General features: G+C 34.8%; 8 protein-coding genes across 8 annotated transcripts; 7 read left to right on the top strand and 1 right to left on the bottom strand.

The window, feature by feature from the left end:
• Positions 1-573: 573 nt before the first annotated feature.
• Positions 574-5592, top strand: ADD1 (ADD domain-containing protein 1). The gene is made up of 9 exons (XM_069050797.1): positions 574-939; positions 996-1079; positions 1138-1188; positions 1249-2415; positions 2467-2664; positions 2717-2773; positions 3004-3251; positions 3304-3856; positions 4090-5592. Exons 1-9 carry the CDS (start codon positions 921-923, stop codon positions 5142-5144), a joined length of 3432 nt encoding a protein of 1143 aa, XP_068906898.1. The 5' UTR covers positions 574-920; the 3' UTR covers positions 5145-5592.
• A 145-nt stretch (positions 5593-5737) lies between these two features.
• Lamtor1 (Late endosomal/lysosomal adaptor, MAPK and MTOR activator 1) lies at positions 5738-7042 on the top strand. The gene is made up of 5 exons (XM_069050815.1): positions 5738-5955; positions 6008-6084; positions 6134-6223; positions 6272-6485; positions 6536-7042. Exons 1-5 carry the CDS (start codon positions 5908-5910, stop codon positions 6629-6631), a joined length of 525 nt encoding a protein of 174 aa, XP_068906916.1. The 5' UTR covers positions 5738-5907; the 3' UTR covers positions 6632-7042.
• LOC138133024 (protein YIPF1) lies at positions 6970-8085 on the bottom strand. Its single transcript, XM_069050809.1, has 2 exons — positions 7805-8085; positions 6970-7758 (listed from the first exon to the last, which is right to left on the bottom strand). The coding sequence occupies exons 1-2, from the start codon at positions 7977-7979 to the stop codon at positions 7040-7042; spliced, it is 894 nt and encodes a 297-aa protein (XP_068906910.1). The 5' UTR covers positions 7980-8085; the 3' UTR covers positions 6970-7039.
• Positions 8086-8096: 11 nt separating this feature from the next.
• On the top strand, positions 8097-10186 carry LOC138133025 (uncharacterized). The gene is made up of 8 exons (XM_069050810.1): positions 8097-8239; positions 8296-8422; positions 8624-8750; positions 8807-8980; positions 9040-9318; positions 9370-9713; positions 9773-9991; positions 10047-10186. Exons 5-8 carry the CDS (start codon positions 9245-9247, stop codon positions 10175-10177), a joined length of 768 nt encoding a protein of 255 aa, XP_068906911.1. The 5' UTR covers positions 8097-8239; positions 8296-8422; positions 8624-8750; positions 8807-8980; positions 9040-9244; the 3' UTR covers positions 10178-10186.
• A 26-nt stretch (positions 10187-10212) lies between these two features.
• On the top strand, positions 10213-11268 carry LOC138133026 (uncharacterized). Its single transcript, XM_069050811.1, has 3 exons — positions 10213-10468; positions 10517-10959; positions 11008-11268. The coding sequence occupies exons 1-3, from the start codon at positions 10389-10391 to the stop codon at positions 11163-11165; spliced, it is 681 nt and encodes a 226-aa protein (XP_068906912.1). The 5' UTR covers positions 10213-10388; the 3' UTR covers positions 11166-11268.
• LOC138133031 (uncharacterized) lies at positions 11169-11836 on the top strand. The gene is made up of 3 exons (XM_069050817.1): positions 11169-11310; positions 11371-11501; positions 11547-11836. Exons 1-3 carry the CDS (start codon positions 11250-11252, stop codon positions 11793-11795), a joined length of 441 nt encoding a protein of 146 aa, XP_068906918.1. The 5' UTR covers positions 11169-11249; the 3' UTR covers positions 11796-11836.
• Positions 11837-13782: 1946 nt separating this feature from the next.
• Positions 13783-16109, top strand: LOC138133954 (uncharacterized). Its single transcript, XM_069051981.1, has 2 exons — positions 13783-13929; positions 13983-16109. Exons 1-2 carry the CDS (start codon positions 13915-13917, stop codon positions 15963-15965), a joined length of 1998 nt encoding a protein of 665 aa, XP_068908082.1. The 5' UTR covers positions 13783-13914; the 3' UTR covers positions 15966-16109.
• Positions 16110-16116: 7 nt separating this feature from the next.
• LOC138133955 (uncharacterized) lies at positions 16117-25397 on the top strand. The gene is made up of 5 exons (XM_069051982.1): positions 16117-16266; positions 16315-16396; positions 24357-24441; positions 24493-24621; positions 25129-25397. Exons 1-5 carry the CDS (start codon positions 16199-16201, stop codon positions 25350-25352), a joined length of 588 nt encoding a protein of 195 aa, XP_068908083.1. The 5' UTR covers positions 16117-16198; the 3' UTR covers positions 25353-25397.
• Positions 25398-27046: the final 1649 nt, after the last annotated feature.

Genomic DNA, 27046 nt, shown 5'->3' with positions numbered 1-27046 from the left:
ATGTCGCAGTGCTCAAGTTACGAACGCAAGGGAAAGAGACAATGTTATACCGAGAAAAAGACGGAACACGAACCATTCCTGTTATCCTAATAACTGGCAACGCAAATAATAAGGATGTTGTTGAATTAAAAACGAAACGTCCGCTTATAGATTTTCTCATTTAGATTTTGCTTTTTTAAAGTTGACATTACAACTTACGTGCCTTGAGTGCAACGTCAAAAAACCAAAATAGATTTTTTTTTTGGTATTTTCTTCTTTTGTGGACCTTCTTATTAGCTTTTCATTACACAAAATTTAAATACAGTGTAAGAAACAATTGTTTGTTATACTGTCACATAAAAGCCATTGAAAAAATTCAAAAATAAAAATTTTGAAATGGACAAATGCACGGTGCTAAGTAGTGGTGTTAGTGGACCACAAATTTTGAAATTCTTTACAAATGTGTGTCAATTTTTTGTTCTTTTCTACGGAAAGGGGTGTTTTGAATTTTAACAACCTCCTTCGTGGTGCTCCAAGTAGTCGTGTTTCCGAACTTTGCCGATATACTTCGGTTCTGAATTCATCACGGACATATGTCGCAAAAAGAGTACTCTAGTGATTCCAAAAGGCGAAACTGCTTTCCGTAAAAGCAAGCGGCAACAGTCTCGAGTAATTTCACAGGAGAAGTTCTCGCGCCTATTTGTCGTGAACTGAAAATAAATCTGTTACGAACCTGCGTAAATAATTTCCAATTTGATCCGAACGCCATTCAAAAGTTGTGGTGTAGTGATTTTGGCGCCGAACAAGGACAAATCCGGCGATCTAATTTTTGAATAAGAAAGACGTTCGAGGATTCGTTCAATTAAATAATTGTGGGATTTGTATGTTGACAAACAAAATTGAATGTACGGGTCGACATAACCTAACCTAACGTTGTGACAATGGAGGATTTACAGACTGGTATGTTTTATTTTTCGTTTCAGTTTTTTGTTTTGCTCAGAAACAAACTGTTTTAGATACACTGTCCGATTATGGAAGAAATCAAAACCTAGAAAGTGTCAATCTTGATTCAAGTAGAGACAATGAAAACGCTTGTGCAGGTCAGTATTGACAAAAAATTTGAACGCGTTCACACCATCCAAGGTTCTATTTTTTCAGGTAGTCTTTTGAATGCATGTGAAGAAATTGATGATCCCTTAGATCTCATGGGTATGTTGCTTATTAGATTTTGTTGCTATTAAAAAAAAAAACCAATTGCATTTTGAACAGATCACTGTGATAACGAGAGCATTGGCAGTAACAGTGATGTGTGGAAAGGTAGTGACAGTGAAGATGAGAATGATGAAAACAAAGAAACTTCCCCTGACAGTGTTGAATCTAGTGGAAATGTGAAAAATGATCAGCCAACAAATCCAACAAATGAAATTACTGACAAACAGGATACTTCAAAAAGTGAAACAGATAAAGGAAATAAATGTGATACAGAGAATATGTGTCATAAAAATGATCCTACAGAGGACTGTGTTAAAAGTACTTCCTTGATTGAAAGTGAAGAACAAGATGAAACACAAACATTGGCTTTAGAAAATGAGTCATTAGAAGAAGAAAAATCATCTGAAAGTAAAAATAATTTAAATCAAAAAGAGAATGAGGATATACAAAAGACTGAAGATAGTAATGTAATTAGTGAACAAAATGATGTTCAAGATAAGACTCTGGAGGATATTGCAGATCTAGAACAAGAGTCTTCAGCTAACAATTCTGAAGATAAAGATCAATTATCTACTGATCTTATTGAAACAGAAGGAGCTAAAGATCCTTTAGAGAATGATGCTATTAGTAAGAAATCCCTAAGTACAGATGCCATAGATAAAGATTCTCTAAGCCCTGTTGTAACAGATAAAGATCCCTCAACTGCTGTTGTAACAGACAAAGATCCTTTAACTGCTGTTGTAACAGATAAAGATCCTTCAGCTGCTGTTGTAACAGATAAAGATCCTTCAGCTGCTGTTGTAACAAATAAAGATCCTTTAGCTGCTGTTGTAACAGATAAAGGTCCTTTAGCTGCTGTTGTAACAGATAAAGATCCTTTAACTGCTGTTGTAACAGATAAAGATCCTTTAGCTGCTGTTGTAACAGATAAAGATCCTTTAGCTGCTGTTGTAACAAATAAAGATCCCTTAACTGCTGTTGTAGCTGATGAAGATCCTTTAGCTGCTGTTGCAACAGATAAAGATCCTTTAACTGCTGTTGCAACAGATGAAGATCCTTTAAGCACTGATATTACTGAAAAAGATCCTTTAAGCACTGATATTACTGAAAGAGATCCATTAAGTATTAATATTGAAGACAAAGACTCTGCACCTATTGATGACTCAAATAAAGAGCCTTTAGAAAATAAAAATGTAGATGTAGAAGGTGAAGAACAAGATGATGGTAATATGTCTATTTTCAGTATTATTTTGATATTATAACATGTTTTTTAAGAATCTCAAATGGACTATGATAATGACGAAGATGATGACTTTGATCCCTTACTGCTTTGTCCTGAAGTGTCAATGGCTGTAGATGAAAGTCCTGTTGTTACTAATAATACTTTAACACTAAGTGATGCAGGTAATGACAGTCCATTACCATATGAACCACTTTTCTCAACTTTTGTGGATGAAGTGACTGGAGCTGAAAGTAAAATTTTGTATTTGGTTTGTAATTAGATTTAGACATTTTGTTATTGTAGTCTCATTTAATTTGACCAGTGAAGAACAGGAGTTGAAAAAGAGGTTATATGGACCAAGTAAGTACCTCTTGAATCATTGTTGTATCTGTTTTATATAAATTAAACCTGTGCAATTAGTAAGTAAAATTTTATTCAAAGAGTTGGAGAATTATATATCTTAATTTGTCAGTTATATATTATTTAAAAGTGGATTCTATTTTCTTACAATATCAAGAATTTGTGTAATTTTTTGCGATTTGTATAGAGTAAAATGGCTGAAAACACAGACAAATGAGATTATATTTCAGCAAATCCTATTCAAATTACGAGAATCCATTGCACCGCTTGCAACGTCCATCTTGGTAGTGCTTTGGAAGGTCAAAATAACAGATTCGTCCACCCGATGTTAAAAGTACTGATCTGTAAAGAATGTTACCACTTTTACACCAGCGGTGAATTTGAAAAGGACGAAGATGGCAGCGAATTGTATTGTCGATGGTGCGGTCAAGGCGGTCAAGTTCTCTGTTGTTCAAAATGCGAATTCGTTTTCTGCAAAGTAAGCGCTTCATTTTCTTCTTATTTTGCGATTTTAATAGTGAATATTGCAGAGGTGCATTAGAAACAATTTCGGCAGAAAAAAAATGTTCGAAATACGAGACAGCGACAATTGGGACTGCTTCAGATGCGCTCCTCTCCAGCTGATCACGCAAAGAATTGCTTGTTACGAGTTCTTCGAGTACGTCCGCAGGGAAATGTCGCGCGCGTCAACTCTGAAATCCTCCGAAATTTGGAGTACGGATCATTCACGCTGTTGCAGCATGAAGAAAAGGGCCTTGGAAAATGGGGAAGACGTTAAAAAAATCAAACGGAGAAAAGGTGAAGTCGATCCTGATTACAATCCGCACGCGGAAACTTCCAATGTTTTGTCAATGTCGCCTCCACCTCTTACTCCTTACCCGTCTTCCTCCACATTTGGTGGAGTGTTGGGAGGCCGCACAGAAAGCGTACTTTCCAAACCCGTGCACATTTTGCCTAAGTACACTGTTAAAACAAAAGACAACGACATCGAATTTGTCCGACAAATTCCTGCTCCAAAAGTGACCATCACCGCGGGACCAAGGCCGACGTTTCGCACAATACTTTCGTCTAATCTCAAAACAGGTACATTTTGGTTTTTACAGTGTTTTTCTTTTGGTTTTCCTCCTTTGTCAATTGTATTTCACTTTTTCTCAAAACTATTTCATATTTACGTCACTGACATTTAATAGAGATAGGAAATAGTTTTGAGAAATAGTCAAATACAATTGACCAAAGAGGAAAACCAAAAGAAAAACAGTGTATTTTCCATGCAGATGTATGACAATGGTAAAATGTATATTCTTGTTTTATCCCAGTGTTGCAACCTCCAACGCTGGTGCGAATAGATGCGTCAAAGGTACCACCTCTGATACCAAGCGGAAGCAGAATATTGGGAAGTACTTTGCAGAACAGGAACGTCAACACCTCGAGCATGATGAAACACGAATGGTTTGAGAAAACTGTGAGAGCGGCGGCTCGTGTCAATTCTCACTTGTCGTACACTCTCACCCAACTAAATAAAGCACAAACTCAAGCAGCGAGCGTCGAGGAACTAGCCGTAGTACATAACAAACTCCAGGAAATATTGAGCAGTTCGATAAATTCGTTAATACAAATTCGGAAAAATTTGCGAACAGAATTTATTGCCGGTATTAAGACTGTCAGGTTGCCATCAAAGAAAGTGGAAAGTTTCAATAACGATGACGATGTCATTCTGGTAAGCGCACCCTCAACGATGCCAATGCCGTCAACTTCTCAAGTGGCGACTCCCGCGAGAGACCCCATAATAATAATAGATAACGCGACAAAACCCATAATTTTGAATGCCAATAAGACAAGTGAAAGCTCAGAGCGACCTAAATCATATTTGAAAGTGAAATCGGTAATGGAGTTACAGAATGTGCCATCAGAGTGTATTACAATTCCAGACGACGCACCAACACCGCCCCCCAAATCGAACGACATCGATAATGAGTCGGTCAAAAGCGACATCGTTTGTAACGGGGCCAATTCAGAACGTAAAACCCCCGAAAGCGAAGTGTTGGACTCGTTAGATGAAACTTCTAAAGCTCTAAAGAAAACTGCCAATTCAAAGACTACAGTGTCACACTCGGTGTCACAGCTAAAAGATGAATCTCCATGTGCGGAGAAAAACGAAGCAAGTTTGAAGCGAGTAAATGTATCGTCGGCAAGAGTATTTAGGACGCGGAAAAATAAAGTTGAAAGTCGAAATAATGTGGTTTACAATGTGAAACATGATCCTCCATTTGAGATTAAACAGATGATGGGTGCGTATGTGCGTTTAACTCGAGAGGATTTGGAAGAACTGAAATTGCGGCTGTCTAATGGATTGTTTGTACAGAAGAAGTAATCATTTTTATAAGTCATTTTGTATATTGGAGTGTCCAACAATTTTCCTATAAATGTGTAGGGTTCTCTAGTAATTGTCATAAGAATAAGCTACATCAAAGTGGTGCTTACCAATAGGAAATCGATTCGTTTAATAGTATTTCACTGATTGTAAAAACCATGCTGTTCATAATTTTGCTGATGATGAATAATTAACTTCGTCTTAATAAATTAACATTGTGACAACTTTGTGATTTTGAAATATTTTGTTTTGTTAGATAAATAGTTTTTATTTTCAGTTTAAAACTGACTTTTCGGCAAAATAGTTATAAGGTCAGTACTTTTTGTTGATATAAAAGTTCATCTACAGGAAATTCATAATTCAAAGTTAGTTATCGCTATAATTACTATTTTTGTTACTGTTGAATAAAATAAATGTATCATCTTGTAAATAAAGATTTCTTGGGGTAGTCACGAGTTCTAAATGATTTTTTTTTAAATGTTTCATGTTTTTGTTATACAATTTGTAAAGCAAAAATTGAAATATTGCGCGGGTGTTTTTCGAAGTGGAATCAAATTTTTTGCGCAGCTTCTATCGATAAGAAAGGAATTATTATTTTTAGCGACATGCCATCCTCTGTCAAATGTCAATGTCTAACAATGATACTTTGTGATAGTAAATAAAACCCGCAATTATTAATATTAATAGTGGCAAAAGTGTATCTTCAGTAGTTTATTCATGATCTAATCTACGTTGAGAAAAATCGAAAATTCTGTTGTACAAGATGGGATGCTGTTACAGTTTGTTTTGTAAAGATGACGGTTCATCTCAGGTAAACAATATAATTAGTAGAATGGACACTAATAAAGTTAATTTGAATGCAGAATGGTGAACCAAATGAGAGGACACAACTCCTTATAGACCCCGTGTCAAATAGCACAAACATTCAAAGAGTGAACAGGTATTATATCAATATTTAAAATATTGTAATCTTAAAAATCATATTTTAGTGAAGATTTATTGGGCCATAACTCTAAATCTGCCCCCAAAAAGACTGATGAACAATCTGCACTTAATAGGATATTACAAGAAACTGCAACGTATGGATCTTAAATGTAATAAATTTTGGTTAATTTTTGTTGTTTCAGGAATGTCATAGATGTTGCTGCTTTAGATTCACATAATTTACAGCAACATGAATATGTGGAAAGAATGAAATTATATAATCTTAGAGTGCAACAAGTTTGTTCAAATAAAAAGAACAAATTGACACATAGACTTAAAAATTGTATTCTTGAAGATATACCATGGACAGATAAAATTTTGCAGTCTGAACCAATAAATACTGATGATAAGAATTTGGTAAGATAACTGTTTTTAGTTAATCCATTTATTTATTTTTTACCTTACAGATCACCAATGCAGTTGAAAAAGCTTCTGTTGCTATTAATGAAATTAAAGTTGAACATAAAGAAGATTTAGTTGTGCCTTTCCGCATACCCTGTTGAAAGTTTTTTGTTATAATTTCTGTACATCATTTAAACATTTTGTCCTAAGTTGTAAGAAATCTTTGACAAACTAACCAAAACAGGTTTGATGTATTGCATAAGTTGTTTTTAGTGTTAATGTGTAAAAGATGTATTTTTGTAATGAGACATATCAGTGCTCTTATTTAAGTCTTTTCTATGTGAAATTTAGATAGGAATTATTATGAACTATGAGTCAGCAGTGACTGGTTTTCTAATTATCATTTTTGTGTATTAAAGATTTGTTTTCCCTTTTTGAATTTTATCGAGTTACAAAGGTTTCTTATACAAGTTTGAATTTATTTAATGAATAAAAATCAAACAATATACCTTACTATATTTGTATAATTAGTGTTACAATAAAATTCATTACAAATAAATTTATATTGATCATATTGCGCTTTTTGTCACGTTATTGTCAACAGCAGCTGGTATTTTTTCAACAACAGGATTGTGCTCAGGTGCATGGAAAAAGTATAGCATAAAACCAGCAGCTAACAGCAAGTGGCAGGAAATAATTCCAATCATCAGCACAAATTTGTGTCGAGAAAGTCTTAAAGCAGGTAACAATGTAAATAACAATACTGAACCTGATAGCAAAGCAGCAACTAGGACCAATAACCACTGCAATAAATTAATTTGAATAGACCACAGGATTGAAACAGGAATATATATAAATAATGAATATCCATAAATACAAATTAATTCTAAAGCACCTGGAGTAGTTCCACTTTCTAAACCCTCCAAATCATTAATGTCAGAGCTCCATTTTAACAAAGCCCACAAAGCAAAAGGAACCAAAAGAACATATACATAAATTGCTGTTGCAGCATATGATACTAAATGAAAATCATACTTCCAATGATACTGAATGTTAACATGTTGCAAGTAATTGGCAACATTTCCACTAATTGCAATAGTAAATATTAAGGTAACTGAAATCCAGAAAGGTCCATATAAGTCTGGTTTCTCGCGTAGATGGTATTTTAACGTGTTGTCACGTTTTGGGGTAACTGATGCTATTATTCTTTCAACCACATCTTTAGTGTCTACATCGAAAAATTGTTGATAATACTCCAGAGTCCAGAATGATTTTGAAGCTGTTTGATCTGAAATTTTCCAATTGGTATCGTAAAAATCAAATAGGAAACGTACTTGTGGTGTCTTCTAAAGGAGCGCTCGTTTGATTCTGTGAATTAAAAGTATCAAAACTGTCTTGGGTTAAATTTAACTGTGCGCTGGTATTTGTCGGATTCGCCGAACTATGCACGGTTGGATAATCTTGAAAAGATAAAAGTTCGTCTGTAGGTACCTCTGGAAGATTGGCCATTGTAAATATTCTAATTTCTAAATTATTTATTACAACGTGTTGACATTATAACAATTTGACACATCTCATTCGTGACTTGTACACTTGTACTTGTTTATTCGCAAGTACCAACATAAGTACGTGAAAATTTCTAGATAGTTTCAAAATTTTCTGTCAATCTTTAGAATATGTTATTAACAATTAATTATGGATATTGACCGGAATAAGTATCATTTTTTAACGATATACAAAAAGGATTATGTGGAAAAACCCATTCATCGGTAATTTACATTGTTTTTAAGTAGCATTCATTTTTTAATTATTTTTCGTTTTTGAGGATTTCAAAAAACACACAACGCCAAGAGTTTGCTGATCCTATCGGGGAGGGCTACAGACAATATTTAGTTTTGGACGAAGCAGATATTCCACCACCGAATGAGGATGGCGAATTATATTTAGAAAAGGTTTCGAAATTCTTCATTACAATTTAACATTTAACACTATCAGTGCCCTAGGCGAGACATGTACATATTTTTATATTGTTAGAATTTAAGATTAAGTTGTTCTTAACACACGATTTTTCATTACATTAATTGTTGACGCAGTACCTAATGATTTTTTTTTTAACTTTTTACCTGTTTATCCTGTTTATGTGATATTTTCAGTTCAAAGAAAAATATAAAGGAATTGCAAGACTGTATTTTCAAGAACCATTACATAAAGACATAATATTTAGGAACAAAATAACAAAAGAAAAGGTAACCGAGTATCAGATGAACTACTGTGATGTTGGTATAATTTAAGAATAACTATTTTATGTAGTTTTCTGGAAAGATTTATCGTTTCAGAAAAAGATATCCAGTATTATCTCGAGCGGCGTAACAGGAAACATTGTTTAGATGATAACGTTTCCATTCCACTCACGACTTACACCACCCACTACAGAAATGCGTCAACATTTCTTGAAAGGGGTTTAGAACGACCTTTAATCATTAGACCAAAAGACAATTTGGAAACTCACGGTAATATTTATTTATCGATGGGCGAGAATCGTCTGTTTTTTGTAATTCTTTTATTTTAGGAAAAATTGTCGCTTACAATATAAGCGAATACTCGGATCATATAGGAAGACTTGGAGATTTAATAATAAAAGCAAACTTCGATGACAGATTAAAATCTGTGAAAGCCTAAAAACAGCACCAGTCAAAAATGATTAAATCATTTGTCAAAGTCTTGTCAACATTTGTACTAATCAAAATTTATGTTTCGTCTCATCAAAATTTGCAATGGTATTAGACCAATTTCAAACCACATACAGAAAAGATTATGTGTGGCCTTACATCAGGGCTTACGGGATAAAGTGAAATCGAGCATCAGATCGTTGGATTTTATTTTGTCAGTTTTGCTTTAGGGTCACACCAGTGTTGCCCGAAGCGGGAGATCATGTCACATGTGACTGTCATTGTCCTAAAATTGAAAAGAAAACTTTAGGTGAGGACCAATCTGAAGCGGCATGGAGTCGATTAGGTCCCATGGGTCCACTACTGGATCCAAAAGTATATCCTGTAAAAGTCGGTGTCAGTCCAGAGTCTCAAGTCAGCCGATACGATCAACCAAATGTCTATCTCCAAAAACTGAAAGAACAATATCCATATCTCTACGAGTGTTTAAGTAATGCTCCACCAGACGATCTGATTTCAAGGATAAACCGAGATCGACTCAGGACTACTTATCAAGTCGACTATTGCAAAATGCGTAAGACGAGATTTGAAGAATTTTTACAAATAAATCGAGTGATTGTCTTTTTTGCGCAGAGGAATATCCTGACGCTCCATATGACGATTTGTTGAGAGCAGCGGGAGTTTCGGGTATCGCGCCTTGTCCTGCTCCCATGAAACTACCAGGAGATCCTTGCAGACCAAATCAAAGATCCATAGCCTTCCGTCCTGCTGTTATTAGTAATAGAGTGGTTGGTGGTAAAATTGCGGGTGAAGGAAGAGGCAGGGGCGAAGAAAAATTCAGTTCATATTGCGGTACCGTTTTTTCGTATTTTTTTCCAACGCAACATGTTCTAAAAACAATTTTTAGCTGGCAGCTGCAGAGGACCTCTCGGTTCCATGACTGCAGGGGCCACCGAGTACCAAGACGCCATTTCCAGACTGGGCCAAATGATCATGCGAGACAAAATTCACTACTCTTTACCAAAGAAAATAATCTAGCAAGTGTCACGATCGAACTCTCTTATTTTCTGCCAACTCAAAATGGATTTTGTAACAATTTTGACAAGACTGTCACAAAATTTTGTGTGTTATCTATTTGTAAAGTATTTGTTCGGTCTGATTCGTCCAAAATTATCGTCCCTTAGCATGACCATTCGTAATAAGCAATAATTTAGTTGTTAGTTTTTGTCAAAATTCACAGTAATCGACGATGACCGTCGACAAGGAAACTTTTTTAAGTAATTACAGGAAAGACTACAAATGGCCAAGTTTTGTGCCTCTGGTGGCCAAGTAAGTGTACTCGCGGATAATGCTTTGAAAAATTCGAATTCGTTGCAGGCCGGATCAACCCCCCATCACTACAAAACCCAACAACTTTTACGTCGCGAAACTGGTCGAACCCTTTTGCCATTGCGACGCGCATCTTTACGAACCTCAAATGGGAAGGTACAAAATGTTGGCGGAAAAAGAAAAAATGCTGCACGAGGAACTGGCTTGTCTCAACAAGGAAATGGCGATTTTGGCAGGAGAAGTCTTGGACCACCCTTGCGACACTTACGACGATAAAATGATGACGATTTATCAGACCGACTACAATAAGAAAGGCCTGGAAGCTAAGCAGTATCGCAAGTTGATGCCAGCGATTGACTCTCCCGTTGGAGTACCATTCGAGGGTCCAACGATCAGTCTTCGGGACGGATACAGAGATCCCACAGCGTTTAGGATCTCTGCAATACTGAGACCACGGATCGACGTTTGTCCACCTGTCATTTTTAAGACGAGTAAGACAACTTGTTTTAAATGTTTCAAAATTATTGTTGAAATTTCAGCACCACAGTCGATATCTGACTGGTTTACGCCGTTGACTGGAAGGTCCGAGTATCAAGACACTATCAGTAAAATGGGGTTGAGTATCATCAAAAGCAGCCAGCAATATGCTGAGCCTTTGCCTTCTTCGAGGAGACGATATGGTGACATGTGCATGTGAAGTCGTGTCGCAATATGCTAAACTGCAATTTTTGTTTGTGTGTCGTGTGTATCTGTTCAATACGTGTGTGTGTTTGGTAATAAAATGTTTTTGGTTTTGCTAATGCTCAACTTATTTTTAACCGCAAACTCCTATTTTGATAACGGTGGGGCTCTTTTTAATTGTCAGTATGTGGTGTTGTTAATCGTTAATTTGTGATTCTTAGAAATCGATTTAAATTGTAAGGGAAAGAAATATGGGAATGTTACGCTGACGGCCTATTTTCCTGACTACAACGACGAGGACCACGCGAGAGGATATTTAGACAAAAACGGCAAAAACTTGCGGACTTTGCAGGTGGGTCTGGAGAAAGAAATTTCTTTTTGCTTATTGAGTTTTTAGGATTATTTGGACAATCGTGCCCAGTTTGTGACGTTGGCGATGGACGACCAATTGGGTCTGGATTACGGAACCAGAGTGTGCATACCAGAACTGAATCAGCACTTTGGACACAGAATAATCTTGCAAGTTCGCGATTCTTCCAGCGATTTGTCTGGGAGTGGATACCAAAGGGCCGACATATGCGTCAGATCAGAAATCGATAGTTACGACATTACAGTAAACAGAAAAGTTACTCTCGTTTTTGTTTAACTGTATTTAATTGGCTCTCAGCAGTAAAGTCGTAAATTTTATTTGCAAGCCTTAATAAATTCCGATATTTAAAAATTACTTAATAAATTTGTTTAACGGAGAGAATTTATTATTATTCAAACCAGTACCACCACATGGTCCCGTTAACGAAATTAAAATCAAATTTATTCGCGGCGTACAAGAAATTGTCCTTACTTTCTCTCGTTTTTGCGGTCTAAATACTCGATGATGCAGGTAGGTAAACAGGTGCGTAGAAAAAAAGATTTTAATAATTTTTATGATGAATTATGTACAAAATTTATAACGAGCGGGTTTAATTTTAACATTAACATTAACAAATCTTCGAGCTGTTGTAAAGGTATTCAGTTAATGACCTACAAGATTTGACTAATGAAAATTAAACGAAATAACTGTTCAGTGCAGCCGACACATTAGTTATTCTATGAATGAATTATGATTTTTAGATACAGAAGTTAATCCAGATGATTCGTTGATAATTAGTTTTTTTGTTCGGCACTGTCAGAATTTGAGAATTTTCTCCTATGTGAACGGATTTGATAAATGTCACCACTTATCAAAACGAAACGTCAAGCTAATTTTAAAGATTTTAAGCGATTTGGAGCCTTTAGGGGGGTCCTCGAATAAAAAAACGTTGTATTCAACTCGTTCGTGTGTCAATTGGGCTTTTTTGGCACTTGTGGGCCTTTAAAACGCTCGTTTCACTCGCGTTTTAAACTGGCCCCCTCGTGCCAAAAAACCCCAATTTACACAAGAACTCGTCAAATAAATTACTATTTTCTATTTCGGTATCACAATAAGCATTTTGTGATATTGAAAACAGTTGCACAAAGTTCCATTTTATGGCATCGCTTCTAGTGATTATTGAATATTATATGGGGTTGGTATTGATAGTAAATGTCAGTGTAAAACGTGATGTGATGTCATTTGAATCCGATCCATGTTTTGGATCAAAACAAACTGCTAAGGGGGTAACAACATTCGGGAGACAATTTGAAATTTAATTTTCAATGAAATGACATTGCTTCATTAATACCAACCCAATTCCATAAAAGTCACTAGATAATTATTTTATATTTAAAAAAATTAATTAAATAAATGAAGCCGAAATAGAAAAAATAGCATGTTACACTCGTTTCACAAGACATGTCGAACATGTTCGTTTAGACTGTCTTGTGCAACTCGTATAACAATACATATATTATTATCGATTTCAGTTATACATACAGGGTGTTTCTGAAATAAGTACATTAATTTTAACTGGTAATAGAACTCTTCAAAAGGAACAACTTTTTTCTTTGCCATTTTGGCGAAAAACGTTGCGTAGTGGCTTAAAAAAATAGGAAAGATTTTCCTAAAACCGTTCATATCTCCAAAACTAAGCTACCTAAAAACGTGAAACAACCAGATTTTTACGAAGTGGATTTTTTTGCTATACGGGTAGATTTATTTGAATTTCGCTTTCGGCGTTAAAACACGTTTTCTGGATGAAAATGGATGTTTTTTTCATATTAGCGCTGATCTCAATTAGCCATTGCAGTATTTAGTGGCGTAGGGTTATTTTAGTGAAAAATCTCTCCAATTTTTTTTTGGAATTAAACATCGTTTTTCGGCAAAATGGTAGATAGAAAAGTTATTCCTTTTGATGAGTTCTATTACCAGTTAAAATTAACGTACTTATTTCTGTTACACGTTGTATACAACACTCGATAAATAATATGTCATAAAAATGGAAAATAAAGAGTGATTACTTAACAGAATTATCTTGTTAATGGTGTTGAATTATATTTTAGAGAAAAACGTTAAACAATCGATTCTAAATCAATTAAATTGACCCAGTTTCAATATAAAGTTTTCACTTTCTTTGTGTGCTACAAATTATTGTTACGCGTAATTCATTTTCCTATTTAACATGTAGATTAGGGAAATTGAAAACTGGGACCATATTCAGCGCACAGATTAAACCGTAGGCAGTGAAGATGACCTGAGAAAGTATAAAATTTAATTAAATACAACAAATTAGAGTCATTATTATATATACTGCGAATTTAGAGAATGGCGCTTATTTATGCTCTAGTTTTAGTGAAGTGCACAGTTCACCATGAAGCCAGTATTTGTGAGTATTAAAAATTGTTATTTCTGTATTTATCATTCCTTTTCAAAACTCAGATATTACTGCTGTTGGTGTTAAAGAATTGCGAGGGAGGCAAAATAGTAAAACGATTTATCGACAATCAAAACAACACCACCGATGACTCCTTTCAAGTTAACGTAAGCGCCGGTTATGGTGTTCATTCAGAAAACACCACCCTAACTTCACCCTCTCCAGTTTATAATTTCCAAGAACGTAAAGCTCAAAGAGAGAATGACTCCGTAGTCCAAATGAAACAAGACCAAATATCGCAACCAAGTCAAACAGTAATCGACGTTCTGCCAACACCAAGCTACCAAGTCCACGAAAAAATTCCTGAAGTACAGGAGAAAAATTTTCACGTTTTGAAGAACCACCGCCATCGCTCGGTCGAGAAAAGGGTGCGCACCAGAAACAACGAAATCCGGAAAGGTGTAAATGACGTGGAGTACAAAGAGCCGGTTAGACACCAACAAGGGAAATTAGCAGCAGGTACTAAGATCGTCGAAGTTCTTCGAGTTCCGGCCATGTACGAGTTGCACTTGCAATCCGATCCTCAGCGACTCGCTACTCTTAACACCGCGTGGCTCACCAAATTGAACAATTTGATGAATCAAAGTCACCAGTACAAGCGGCCGGTGATGCAACCGTTTTATCAGTACGGAGGAGGGAAGAATAATTTTGCTCAGCAGCAAAGTGCCAGTACGAATTTTGTGCAGACGGTTCCGGGAAACAACGTCCCTCATCAGAGACTCGGGAACAATTTGCAAAATTTGAGACTGAGATTGTTGAATCAAAAACCCAACGGGTACAGCCAACAAGTTGGAAAGCCGTTTGGAGTTGGGCAACCGAAGGTCATATCTCATCCAGTACAACAAACTCAGAGTACTCAGAATATTGGATTTAAACATAATTATTTACTCACCCAGAGTTATCCAAATAGTTATCAGAATATACAGGCTAGTGTGTCACCATCCGAAGCACCAAAGAAAGCTAGTCCAGCTTTGCCGGTTCAGAACAATTTGAATTATCAACAGTTGAGCAATGAAATACCAGCGGATTATTATCAGAAGCCTCAAGCTTTGCACGAGGTTCCAGCTCCGGTGTTGAATAAGCAATCCTACAAGCAAACCTTGCCTAAGAGTAAAGCAACTTCGGTACCTAACTTGGTGTATGGTAAACCCATTGATATTACGTATCAACCTGTGACTCAACCTTCTGCGGCAGTTCCTGCCTTATGGACTGGTAACAACTTGCAGGATCAAAGTAATCAAAACGGAGGTATTCCAGATTATCAATATAACAAGGGCCAAGTCGATCCAGTTCCTAACTATCACCAGCAGTACCAAAGTGACAAACTGCAGTACCAAAGTGGCAAATTGAACAATGTTGGTACAAATGGCGCTAGTGGTGACTATCCTTCGTACCAGCCTCAGTACAAGTTCAACACGCAACACTACCAAGGCTACCAAAATCCTCAAAACTATTACAACGACGCCATCGGAGATTATCTAGACCAGAGCTTGATGAACGTGAACGGTGGAGTTTCCACTTTTATGAACCACGACGGCAGCATGACAGTTTCCAACTTCCACCATAACCCCAAATTGTACAAACCGCCTGTCGATTACGAAATTCCTGCAAGCGAGCCTCCAAAAATGGAGGATATGGCTGCAGACATCGGTGGAGGTCTTTCGCCTTACGCCAACGAAAACTCAGACTTGACAAATTTCAACAACCAGTTGTATTCCAATTTTGCGCAGGAGATTCCCGTGACCGAGCCCAGTATTGAAACTGCTGACAATCAAGGATACGCCGACCCCAATGCCGACTTGGCCAATTTGCTTCTTGGAGCTGCTCGATCGGGCGTGGAGGAAGCACCGAATCAGAAGTTTGAACCGACGAGGGGATACGGAAGGGCGCGCATTACGAGAAGGATGTACCCGAGACCGTTCAGCAGCAACCGGCGTATGGAACCAATGGATTACATTCTGTACATCAAAGAAAGGACCTTGGATTGATCCAGATCCTGTTATTCGAACTGTACATAACATTAATTTAATAAATTATTTATTAATTTCAGCTCCATTAATTAAGCGATTAAAGTTAAGATAAAACGTTAAGCGCGTAGATTGTTTAATTTCATCCAATTATTGTAACAATCAGACTGTAGACGTATTAATTAATGATTTGACAGTAAAATTTACTAAATTTATGACGTTTTTTTTTTCGACGAACCAAAATTTCAGTGAAAATGGCCCAATGTTTCGTGACAACTTACAGAAACCATTACAGGTGGCAAGACCCTCAAATTACACCTTCGTGAGTAAATAAAATATGGACGTTTCGATATTGCAACAATAATTTTAGTGCCAAACCCTACGACAAGTTTATGAGTGTGATTCCTCCCGAAGACATATGGATCACTAGTGAAATTAGTGAAGATAAGCAGGTACTTCTTGCATATATTTTCTCAAAATCTTGATTACATCAATAATTCAAACAACACGTTCGTTGGTTACTGTTTATAAATACTTAATTGAATTTTGCCGAAGCGATTCTGCGTGATTTATTCAGAATGCAGTAAACTTTGTCTGTCGTACCGGAACTAACTATATTTTTAGATCGCTAACGCTGTTCAATTATCGCATCATTTTGATAAAACCTGCCCAACAGTTTAAATTAAAATTCGCTGTTTCTAATAATTGCCGTGTTAACCCGATTTCGAATTCTCGTTAACGTTTACGAGGTTCATCTTGATTTAATGACTAATTTCTTTGTAATACATTGTTGGTTTTCTTCGAAATTAGTCGTCTGGCCTTAAAAATAAACGAAGCAGTATCATCGAGCCACATCTTCATAAATACAGCTTTATTTCGAATTTTACATTTTATTGTGTTATTGTTACTATCGTTCCGCCACGTTATTGCTTCGATTTAAACGCAATATCATTGTTTCTTTAAAGGTGGTCGTAATTACTCCACTCAGGGAATTTTAAGTAAAAATAAACAATTTTCATTTGAATTTCTGCTCCAACCAATACGTTTACAAGAAAAAATAACTTCTTTTTTGTTAATTTGGCTCTTCAAGATAAATTGCCAAATTAGGAAATTCAAAATGACTAAACTGAAACAGCAAGTGATGTCAACATACTGTCATATTGACAGCACGGATGTCATTGAACACGACTATACTGGATGATTCTGAAATAATTTTAGAAAAAAAAACGGTAATCGGCGGTGATGAGAAGAAGTCATAGACAAAAACTTTTTCTTATAGAGGTTTTTTCGTTTTCGAGATAAAAATGAAGATGAAAATTTGGTCACAATTGCTACTATTGGGAGCAAAAACAGTGGGACATCAACATCATTGTCTTGACTTTTACATATACTATATACAGGGTTATTCTAAATGATTGTAGTCGAAGTAGGCGTGAAAACTGAATGTAAGATTTATGGTTGCCGCTCCACATAAAAAAAACATCAAAATGATGTGAATAAGTGAGTACACACGGGAGTTAAATTAGGTGCAAAACAACTCAATATTTCTGAATTCAATAGCTAATTTAACAAAAATTAATAAAAAGTCCATCACCGCACTTTTCACCTAAAAAATGACAGTGACAACGACAAAACTGACAGTTCACATGAAAGCGGCAAAAATGTAATAACATGGGCATGGCCTACTTCGACTACAATCATTTAGAATAACCCTGTACTTCGAATTGATTGACGTTGTTATTAAGTATTGTAGGTTGTTAGTGTAAACACGCAGTGAATATTTATTTAATCAAAATTCCTAATCAAAATCTACCTTTTCTTCTTCTACCTTCTTTTGATAAAGAAGAGGGCATTTGGAAAAGGAAAATAGGAGTATAAAATAAATGTTTAAACTGTCAGCTAGAATAGTGTCAAAAAATGACAATAATCAAAGGCAAAATGACAATAAACTACGCAATAAAGCTTGAACTACATCGAATTTTTCAAAACTGGCATAAATTTGATGTCCCACTTTTTATGCTCCCAATAGTACGCTGCTGAATTAAAGGTGATTAATTGATTATTCTGGTAGTTTAGCAACAATAAAAATTAAAGGTGACATTTTTTGTTGTTTCAAAAAGCATGCCATTAAAAGTCAGAAAAGACTGATTTATTAGGCATTCACGATCTTTTTGGGACCGAGTTGGCTATGACCATCTAGTGATTTTGTTGGCAGTACCTCGGTTCCTCGGTGATAACTAAATTCCCTAAAGAAAATTGACACTTTTTGTGTTACGTTAGGTTGTTTTCAGTTTAGGGTTTAGGGTTATACTATGTTATACGGAGTGATCAAGAAGGACTATTTAAGTTGGTAACACTGGATCGTATTTTAAATCGTATAACAGTGTTATAAATAACTGAATTAAAAAAATTTCTTAAATGTACTCCCAACTTAAACAGTCCTTCTTGATCACCCGGTATTTTCTGGATAGGTACTATGCCGGCCAAAAAATTTTGGCCGTCATTGTCTGTCAATTCAAAAAAAATATTTGTAATCCGTACTTTATTGTCATCATGATTACCGTCTTGATTATTAACGTTATTTTTTGGGTGGTAAATTTCAAAACTCAAAATTATTTTTTCATTTCTACTACACAGAATGTTTACCTCAGGTTATCTATGTACATACGATTGCTATAATTTTGTTTATTCATGTCGGATTTTTGGAATATCTGAGCTTCAAACAGTTTAAATTGATTGTCAAAATGACAAAAATCGAAAGTAGGGTTACGATTCCTAAAGGTTTATTTACACTTTACTTGAATGTCAAGAAAGTGACGGCCAAAATTTTTTGGCCGCCATAGTACATTGTTGCTGGGTCTCTCAAATCTGGTCTGTCCTTTTTAAATTAAATTAAATCGTTTAATAGAAATTTTCTATCGTAATAAAATTATTTTGGCAATTTTGATTATTCCTTTAACGGAAATTTAAATTATTTTTACACACTTAATAAATCATTTAGTTTCTTACGAATATTAAAATAATAAATCTGGCAATATAGTGGCAAGAAAATGTCGAACAGACACTGACAGAAAAAAAAATTGCATCCGTTGCATCACTGAGTCAGTTAGTCCAACATGAAAAGAAAAAATCATAGCCAACTGGGTCCCAGAAAGATCGTGAATGCCTAATACATTGCGGCAAAAATAGGAAAATTCAGTGCTCTTGATTTTTTTGCAATCGACTGTACAAGGAAATGGGGTAATTTCCATCGTTTTGATTTCTCCCCCAAAAGTCATTTACCCAGAATTATTTTGTGTCAAAGATATTCCACATTCTTTTCCAAACTTATTTCAGAATCACTTTGTATATAATTAATAAATACAATTTTGTTTCTAACTACAAAAATACAGGGTCGTTCTGGGAATTTAAAATTTCTACTGTAACTAGCAAACTAGCTGATTAACCTTAGCTTTGTTCAAGAGCATTAGTGTACCTACAGAGTGATCAACAAGGACTGAAGCTGTTGGTAACAATGACAACATGATGAAAATTTCAGTGAAGTTGGTAGCATTACATTTTCAGTTGTCAATTTTGACGGGCAAATTTAAACTTCAAAATCAAGTGTCATTTTTGTATCAATTTATTAATGAAAATGGTTTTTACACTAGAGCAAGACATTGCACCAATTTCAACAAATGTTCCCCGAGCCAGTGGGTAGGTACTTTGGGCGGCGCGGTAGCTTAGTCGCGTTTAGGCAGCATTGCACGAGATTGGTGCAACGTTACCTACAAACAGGTGATTTGAAAAAACCAAAACCTACTGGCAGAAGATGTAGTTGAGAATGTTCGAGGTAGAATGGAACAAAACCCTCGAAAGTCAGTGCGAAAGCTTTCACTCCAAAGAGACGTGATTCTTATGTAAAACACACGCATCCAAAGTTCTTTGTTGGGCACGTTTAATGCAGGGCCTAATAATCCTTACCATTAAAAATCCCGTCATTCCTTTTCCTTACTTTACAGGCTTGTCATATGGAAGTTGCCTAACCATTTTAAAGAAGAAATTAAAGTTCCAACCTTACAAATTTTCCCGGATCTAATCCCTGCATCCCGCAGACTTTCAGCTCGAAAATAATAACGCATAAAACATGTTTCTGTTTCTCAGGAGGGGCATGCGGGCACGGCCTGTCGCTTTTATGAATATCGAAACAGTGGGCCATTATTACGTACCGCTAATTACATTTTATACTGTTTTTGGTCGTTTTGTACGTATCGTGTTTTAAAACTACCAACTCGTAACATAACCTAAATTTTTTGACATTTACAACTTGCAGCGGGTGCCAACACTGACGCACAAAAATATTTCATACTTTGGGAATATTTTGCTGTCATTTGCTGCCAACAGCTTCAGTCCCTGTTGATCACGCTGTATATAAAAGTTTACTAAGAGTAGGGCAAACAGCGTGATCCAATTTGATTGGTGGATCACTTTTACCACAGCCTATTTATTTATTTTATTAAAATATACGTCATTGTGACATTCATTGCCGTTCGTCAAATAACAACAATGACAGGCTGCAGTGTAGAAGGATGTAAAAACAGAAGCGAAGATGGTATAATTTTCAAATCTATCCCGAAAAACCCATATAAGCGTTCTATTTGGACAAAGCACATGAATAGAACGCCACCGAAGAATGGAAGAATATGTGCAGACCATTTTTCAGAAGATCAGTGGGAAATTTATGGGAAAGTACTGAAGAAGCATGCTGCACCTTCTATTTTCGGCTTTCCGAAGTTCTCATTAAATTCAAACATAGAAGAAAAAATGTGTGCTGCGTTACCGGATAATTTAAACCAATTTAAAGAAAATTTTGATCACGTCCGTCTCCAAAAAAAAATTCAGAATTTAAAGAAGAGATTGATAATTTTTAAAGTAAATAACAAAAAATTAAGTAATGCCCTCTACTTACAAAAACGTCAAAATAAAGAACTAAAAGAAAAATTGGAAAGTGTTTTTACAGAAGATCAACTTCAGGCCATTAGAACAAAAAAATTCAGAAAATGTTCAAACGAAACTTTAACCAAATCACTGAAACTTAAATTTGCATGTGGAACCAGTGGATATACCATGTTGAGAAAAATGAAATTGCCATTTCCAGCAATTCGCACATTAAATTATCATTTACAAAATTTACAGTTTAAGTCGGGAGTTTTAGATGATGTTATAAATTTTATGAAAATTAAGATAGAGACATTCAATAATGATTTTGTTAAAGATTGCATGTTAGTTTTGGATGAAATGGATATAAAGCCTGGATTAGACTATTGCGTTCAAACCGGAACATATGTTGGCAATATTACTTTCCCTCAACATAAAGGTGTAGCCAGTAAAGCTTTGGTAATTATGCTGGGAGGAATTTCAACCAGGTGGAAGCAAATAGCCGCATTCTACTACACGGGAGACAGCACCAACGGAATGATTCTAGGAGATATCCTATTAGAAATTTTTCAGAAAACCAGTGAAATAGGATTAACAATTCATTCTGTTACTTCTGATATGGGGGCTGCAAATCAAGCTATGTGGAGAAAATTTGGAATAATGGCTGGAAAACATCGTGCCACTAAAAATTTTATTATAAATCCTTCTGATGGACGAAAAATCTACTTCTTAGCAGATGGGCCACATTTATTGAAAAATATTAAGAATTGTTTGGTGCAGAACAAAAGTATACAGTTATCACGATATTTTGTAGAAAAATACAAATTACCAAGCAATCTTGTGAAAATTGAACATATAAAAACATTTTGTGATGAAGAAGAAACTGTGGATTTAAAATTTGCACCAAAATTAAGCGTCGATTTATTGAATACGGGACATTTCAACAAAATGAAAGTTTCCCATGCATTAAATGTGTTAAATTGGGACGTTAGCTGTGGGATGCGATTAGCTGCAGAATCTACCGAAGATAAATCATCTTTAACAACGGCATTTTTTATCGATATGGTTTCCAAGTGGTTTAAACTGATAAGTTCCCGGACGACGACACTGGCTTTAAGTAAATTTAATTTGAGAGTATATCAGGAAACACTATTATTTCTTGACGAATTTATAACATTATTTTCGAGTTTACAAGTAGCTCCTGATAAAAATGGAAAGGCCTTATGGAAACCTATTCAAACGGGAGTAATTTTAACAACGAAATCAATTCTAGACCTTCAAAATTTATTTTTAAATGAAAAAAAAATACTCATTTTTATTAACTTCGAGATTTTCGCAAGACTGTTTAGAGAACGTTTTTTCTCAAATAAGATCCAGACATCCCGTGCCGACAGCAATTCAATTCAAACAGGATTTGAAATTGTTGTCTGTTTCTCAATATTTAGACATGCCATTTAACAACAACACAAATTATGAATATGATGAAGGAGCACCATTGACAGGTTTTTTAAATTATATTAGAATGAATCAAGATAAAAAAAATTATAATGATAATGAAACAGAAAGAAACTTGATATTACCGTCCGATTGGAATAAACATCAAAATGAACTTTCTTTGAGAGAAAAAAATGCTTTGTATAATTGTGCTGGATATGTGATAAAAACAATGAGGAAACAAAAAATTTGTCAGGATTGTATGTTGGCTTTAGGATCAAAAACTAAACGAATTACTATTAGACCTTATTCTAAATTTGTAGCTCTAAAGGAATACAAAGCAGGATGTCTGTTTTATGTGACGGACAAGACATTTCAGACTGCAATTTTAGTAGAAAAAGCATTTTCCAATTTAAAAAAATATTTAAAGAAAAATAGCTACAGCGGAAATATATTGAAAATTCTAAAGGATGGAGTTTTTGCCGATCCTGATTATCAGGCAATCAAATTTCGACGTTGTTGTAACATAAAATCAAAGTTTGCATTAAAATTGATGGTTTATCGTTTAAAAATTTATACTGCGAAATTAAAAAGGGAAATCAGAATCCGCCAAAAAATTAAATGGTCCAGCAAGAGTCATGCCATGAGGGATATGGTTCAAAATTTAAAACAATAGATTCGTATTTAGTATTTAAATGAATGTTTAAGCAAAAATATTTATTATTGTTCAATAAAATATTGTTTGGTTTGGTTTTCCAGTATTTTTAATTTTTTTATTTATTCTGATCCGTTAAAAGAAACTCTTGTGACGCTACTGACCTAATGACATTAAACTGACATAAATTTGGATCAAAAATAGTTGTCAAATATACGCGTTTGCCCTACTCTTAGTAAACTTTTATATAGGTACACTAAAGAGCATTATTTGTCTTATGTCTTATGTAGGTACCTCAATTTATTTTTCTTTGCTACGTAACTATTGCGAGCACGGAATTTCGGGCAGACTTGAAATTTGACTGATATAAAATGTGAAATAGGCTTTAGGTGCTAGGCGTATTAATAACCTCATTTTAATATCCACTATTGTCACATATCATTTTCACAAATTGCATTCATCAGTCCTGAAAAGTTGCAGGTGCTTAGATGTGATTTTCCAAAAACTGAAGTGTTTTATTAAATTTTGGAAATCAATAGCCAAAATGTAAAATAATTGTGCATAATATTTATGACAGTTTATTTTGAAGTCCAGTCAAAATTAATTATGACATTTATGACAATAAAGCTTAGACTACATTGAGTTTTTTTAAATGACATTTAAATTGTTGCCCGAAATTCCATGCTCCCAATAGTACCTACCACTTTCTTATAGTCCGCTTTTTTTTTATCTTGTGTAACTCAGAAGGAATTTTATGTTGTACTGAATTACTGTAAAATCGAAATTAATTTGTTTTTAGTATCTTTTTCATGTTGGTAACAAAATCAAATTTTGAAAACATCACTCAATTTGACAGCAGTCATTTATCAAATTACACAACTAGCCGAATAGTGTACCTATTTTTAAATGGTTTCATAAGCTTAGTGAGAAAAATTGACAAAATCTCGCAGCAAGTAGTGTCTAAAAACTTTTGCAACATTAATATAACCTTACTTTGCGAAGGTTAACCTAAAATACAAAAAAAACTAGGGGAAAATACATTCAACAACAAAAAAGTTACTAAAGTTACTAGATTTAGTTATTCAGGTAAATATAAACGTATTATACATAATGTGGTGGTGAAGGGAAATAACATGTTATGCAAATAAATATTAAAAATATTCTGGAAGTATATAAAAGAGATAAATTTGTAAATCTTTTGGCAAAGTCTACAGTTAAAGTAAATGCGATGGAGATTGTGCAAAGTGTGAAAAAGTATTTCGATACGATGGACATCTCAAGAACTTCCTTTTTCAAAAAGTAGCTTTAAATTTTTGTATAAGCTATTCCTTGACATGCTTTATTGAATTTGATTAAATTCAGATCAGCAAGATTTTTTTGTCACCTCTAAATTTTAATTATTTAAGGATTCAGCACTGGTAGAAAAGCAGTTAAGAAAATGTTACCTCAAGCGAATGATAACAACTTATCAGTTTTACTACTGCAGAGACAGTAAGATTTGTCAGTTCTAGAGCGACAGGTCTGTATGAGAATGTGTTTTAGTGATTGCCAAGTTGATGGGGGAACCAAAGTTAATTCCTGCAGAAAACCAACTGCTGGAATCTAGCAGGAACTTGTACGAGCCCCAGTCCCGCCCCAAGATCGCGCCCCCATTGGCGGGATCAAGGAAAGGTAATTATTTTTGGGAGCGCTAAAGGCCCCGATGTTGCTGCACAGTACGTTTCGCTCTGGCATAAATCCAAAACGACCAGGCTAGATCACCATCAGCAATTATTTCATTAAAAGATATATGGGCGTCACCGTGTGGGGTTCACGCCCGGGAGTGTCTGTGCACAGGAATTTTTCCTGATTTATGCGATATTTTGGCATTTTTAATTTTCCACGAAATATGAATCGCTGTAGGTGTCAAAGAGGCCGTCTGTTGTCTTTACGAGGAATTCTACTGTAAATCGTTAGGCGGTGTTGAAACATCAACGACGTCTTCTAGTCTGGTCCGGCGAAAAACTGCACTTTATTCTCGGTGTTTTCTTATAATGTCGGGATTTTATTAAAGCTGAGCTTCTATTTATACATGCAGTTGGATATTTTAGATGGCCCAATAACGCTTACAAGTCAGACGACTGAGTTTTTATAACGTTGCGAAAAACTTTTATCACGTGGCTATTTTTTAATTTCTAGTTTATGGTTACATTCGCCCCACTCGCAATTACACACCACTCACGACCTACCAGATCGATTACGGAAAAACTGCCTACAAGATTCTGAAAGGGGATTACAAAAAAGTACCAGAAGTACCACAAGAACCGTTGCAAGGCAAGGACATCAAGAACCACGAGGTTGCACCAAAAGAGCAAAAAGAAATGGAACCTTTACCGTGTGATTGCTACTGTTGCAGTTCTTAAAATGTGAACGTTAAGTCCTAAAATAAATTAAGCCAGAAATGACAAGTTGGTTTTGTGTCGTTTGAACTTTTACGTATTTGTAGGGGACCTATCAGCTGGATTTAATTGAAACGCGAGGCCGTTTATTGGTCGTATAATGTAATCAATATCTAAATATTCCTCTTTTTTTAGAACCAATTTATTAACTATCAAATCCACAATAAATACAATAAAACTTTTAAAATCTGAATAAATGATTCAGAATTAGATTTTTCAATGACGATTTAGCACGGAAACATGGCCAATCTGTATCTAAAATTAACATACTCTCTTGTACACATATCAGCTCTATAAATACGTTTTCAGTTGCATATCATATGTTGGTGACGTCAGACTGAAAACCACTGAAATCAATTTAAGCCTTCATTTATCATGATTAGTCTGGAACACTTTTCAGCACTTTTAATTGGTGAATATCTAATTTTTTTTCGGAAATCTTTTACGACTCAGACTCAGGAAATTTTTCATCATAAGGATGACAGCAAACCAGTCTGAAGTATGAAAAAATTTTACTTTTTATTACTGTTTATTTTTATAAGCATATTCTCAGAAATATAAAATTGTAACTTATGCGTAATTCGGTTGCGCAAAATATGACAGATAAATTACATTTCGGATTAAAATTTCTTCGTCTCGGTGTTCCATTGCTCTTAAAATTTGTTTTATTCTACTTGTCTAAAAAATTCCCCTTCAAAGTTAGCTTTGTCACATTTTGTATTAGTAAAAGTGCGTGGTAATTTAAATTCGCAAGGTGAATTTTAAGGTTTTTTAAGGTTAGACTTTGGTAGGTACGACATTTTTTTAGATACGCTGTATATTCGTACTTGTGGAACACCTATAGTAAATAGGTGTCAGAGAGATTATACAATTATTTATGTTGAACTGTTGTAATTTAAATTAGGAATAGGTTTTTTATTAGTCTTTTATCTATTTATTCTGTCTATAAACAACGAGATTTCAATAAGATCAATTTTCTGTGTTTTGTTCAAGAGCCAAAATCAGTGTCGATCCGCGTAATTTATAAACAAAGTTCAAATTAGAAATACAAAAGCTGACGAAATCGTGCAATAAATGAATTTTGTCAAAATAAAACACCCACAAATGCATAAGAAAACAAACATGAAATGTTCCAATAATTGCATAGTAAAAGTAAATAAATGTAGTTATTATTCAATTGTTGTAATCACAGGATTCATTCGTTATTTCAAAATACATAATTAAAAAAATATATGTTTTTTTTTTCGTGTAGGAAATCAAGAATATTGTTACGGTTGATTTCACATAATAATACGATCTTACTATAAATTTTTAAATTTAGTAATGTTATTTTATCTGTAACCTGCGTGTTGGGTAATAATTATTTACGGAAGTGTTGTAATATAAAAATATTTATTTCAGTTTTAGATTTTTGATTTATGTTTCTTTCATAAAGGAATGCGTATCTGCATCATTATAAGAAAACCGTGACAAACTAACTTTTCAACATTTTTTATCGATTTAAAAATTTAATTAGCTTCATCTGTGAAGTAAATTTAAAAAATTAAATAAAAAATATCGGTACACATACTATTCCGGAGACGGAATCTTGGCCACAACTGACATTTAACTGACAAATATGTGTGAACTGGCTTTTATTGAATATAACCCAACTTTTG

This window comes from Tenebrio molitor, chromosome 6, assembly GCF_963966145.1.
Source record: "Tenebrio molitor chromosome 6, icTenMoli1.1, whole genome shotgun sequence".
Taxonomy (NCBI): Eukaryota; Metazoa; Arthropoda; class Insecta; order Coleoptera; family Tenebrionidae; genus Tenebrio; species Tenebrio molitor.
Note: the sequence above shows the minus strand (reverse complement) of the source record. Positions and strands in the feature narration are given on the sequence as shown.

Excerpts from the sequence above, each read along its gene's own strand:
- ADD1 (XM_069050797.1), top strand. Across the intron at positions 2,774-3,003 it reads AAAGAGGTTATATGGACCAA|CAAATCCTATTCAAATTACG; the intron begins GTAAGTACCTCT and ends ATTATATTTCAG. Across the intron at positions 3,857-4,089 it reads TTCGTCTAATCTCAAAACAG|TGTTGCAACCTCCAACGCTG; the intron begins GTACATTTTGGT and ends GTTTTATCCCAG.
- Lamtor1 (XM_069050815.1), top strand. The coding sequence starts at position 5,908 with ATGGGATGCTGTTACAGTTTGTTTTGTAAAGATGACGGTTCATCTCAG. Across the intron at positions 6,085-6,133 it reads AACATTCAAAGAGTGAACAG|TGAAGATTTATTGGGCCATA; the intron begins GTATTATATCAA and ends ATCATATTTTAG. Across the intron at positions 6,486-6,535 it reads ATACTGATGATAAGAATTTG|ATCACCAATGCAGTTGAAAA; the intron begins GTAAGATAACTG and ends TTTACCTTACAG.
- LOC138133024 (XM_069050809.1), bottom strand. The coding sequence starts at position 7,979 with ATGGCCAATCTTCCAGAGGTACCTACAGACGAACTTTTATCTTTTCAA. Across the intron at positions 7,759-7,804 it reads TCCTTTAGAAGACACCACAA|ATCAAACAGCTTCAAAATCA; the intron begins GTACGTTTCCTA and ends GGAAAATTTCAG.
- LOC138133025 (XM_069050810.1), top strand. The coding sequence starts at position 9,245 with ATGGTATTAGACCAATTTCAAACCACATACAGAAAAGATTATGTGTGG. Across the intron at positions 9,714-9,772 it reads AGTCGACTATTGCAAAATGC|AGGAATATCCTGACGCTCCA; the intron begins GTAAGACGAGAT and ends TTTTTTGCGCAG. Across the intron at positions 9,992-10,046 it reads AAAATTCAGTTCATATTGCG|CTGGCAGCTGCAGAGGACCT; the intron begins GTACCGTTTTTT and ends AACAATTTTTAG.
- LOC138133026 (XM_069050811.1), top strand. The coding sequence starts at position 10,389 with ATGACCGTCGACAAGGAAACTTTTTTAAGTAATTACAGGAAAGACTAC. Across the intron at positions 10,469-10,516 it reads TTTGTGCCTCTGGTGGCCAA|GCCGGATCAACCCCCCATCA; the intron begins GTAAGTGTACTC and ends AATTCGTTGCAG. Across the intron at positions 10,960-11,007 it reads ACCTGTCATTTTTAAGACGA|CACCACAGTCGATATCTGAC; the intron begins GTAAGACAACTT and ends TTGAAATTTCAG.
- LOC138133031 (XM_069050817.1), top strand. The coding sequence starts at position 11,250 with ATGTTTTTGGTTTTGCTAATGCTCAACTTATTTTTAACCGCAAACTCC. Across the intron at positions 11,311-11,370 it reads AAACTCCTATTTTGATAACG|AAATCGATTTAAATTGTAAG; the intron begins GTGGGGCTCTTT and ends TGTGATTCTTAG. Across the intron at positions 11,502-11,546 it reads AAAACTTGCGGACTTTGCAG|GATTATTTGGACAATCGTGC; the intron begins GTGGGTCTGGAG and ends TTGAGTTTTTAG.
- LOC138133955 (XM_069051982.1), top strand. The coding sequence starts at position 16,199 with ATGGCCCAATGTTTCGTGACAACTTACAGAAACCATTACAGGTGGCAA. Across the intron at positions 16,397-24,356 it reads AAATTAGTGAAGATAAGCAG|GATTCAGCACTGGTAGAAAA; the intron begins GTACTTCTTGCA and ends TAATTATTTAAG. Across the intron at positions 24,622-25,128 it reads ATTGGCGGGATCAAGGAAAG|TTTATGGTTACATTCGCCCC; the intron begins GTAATTATTTTT and ends TTTAATTTCTAG.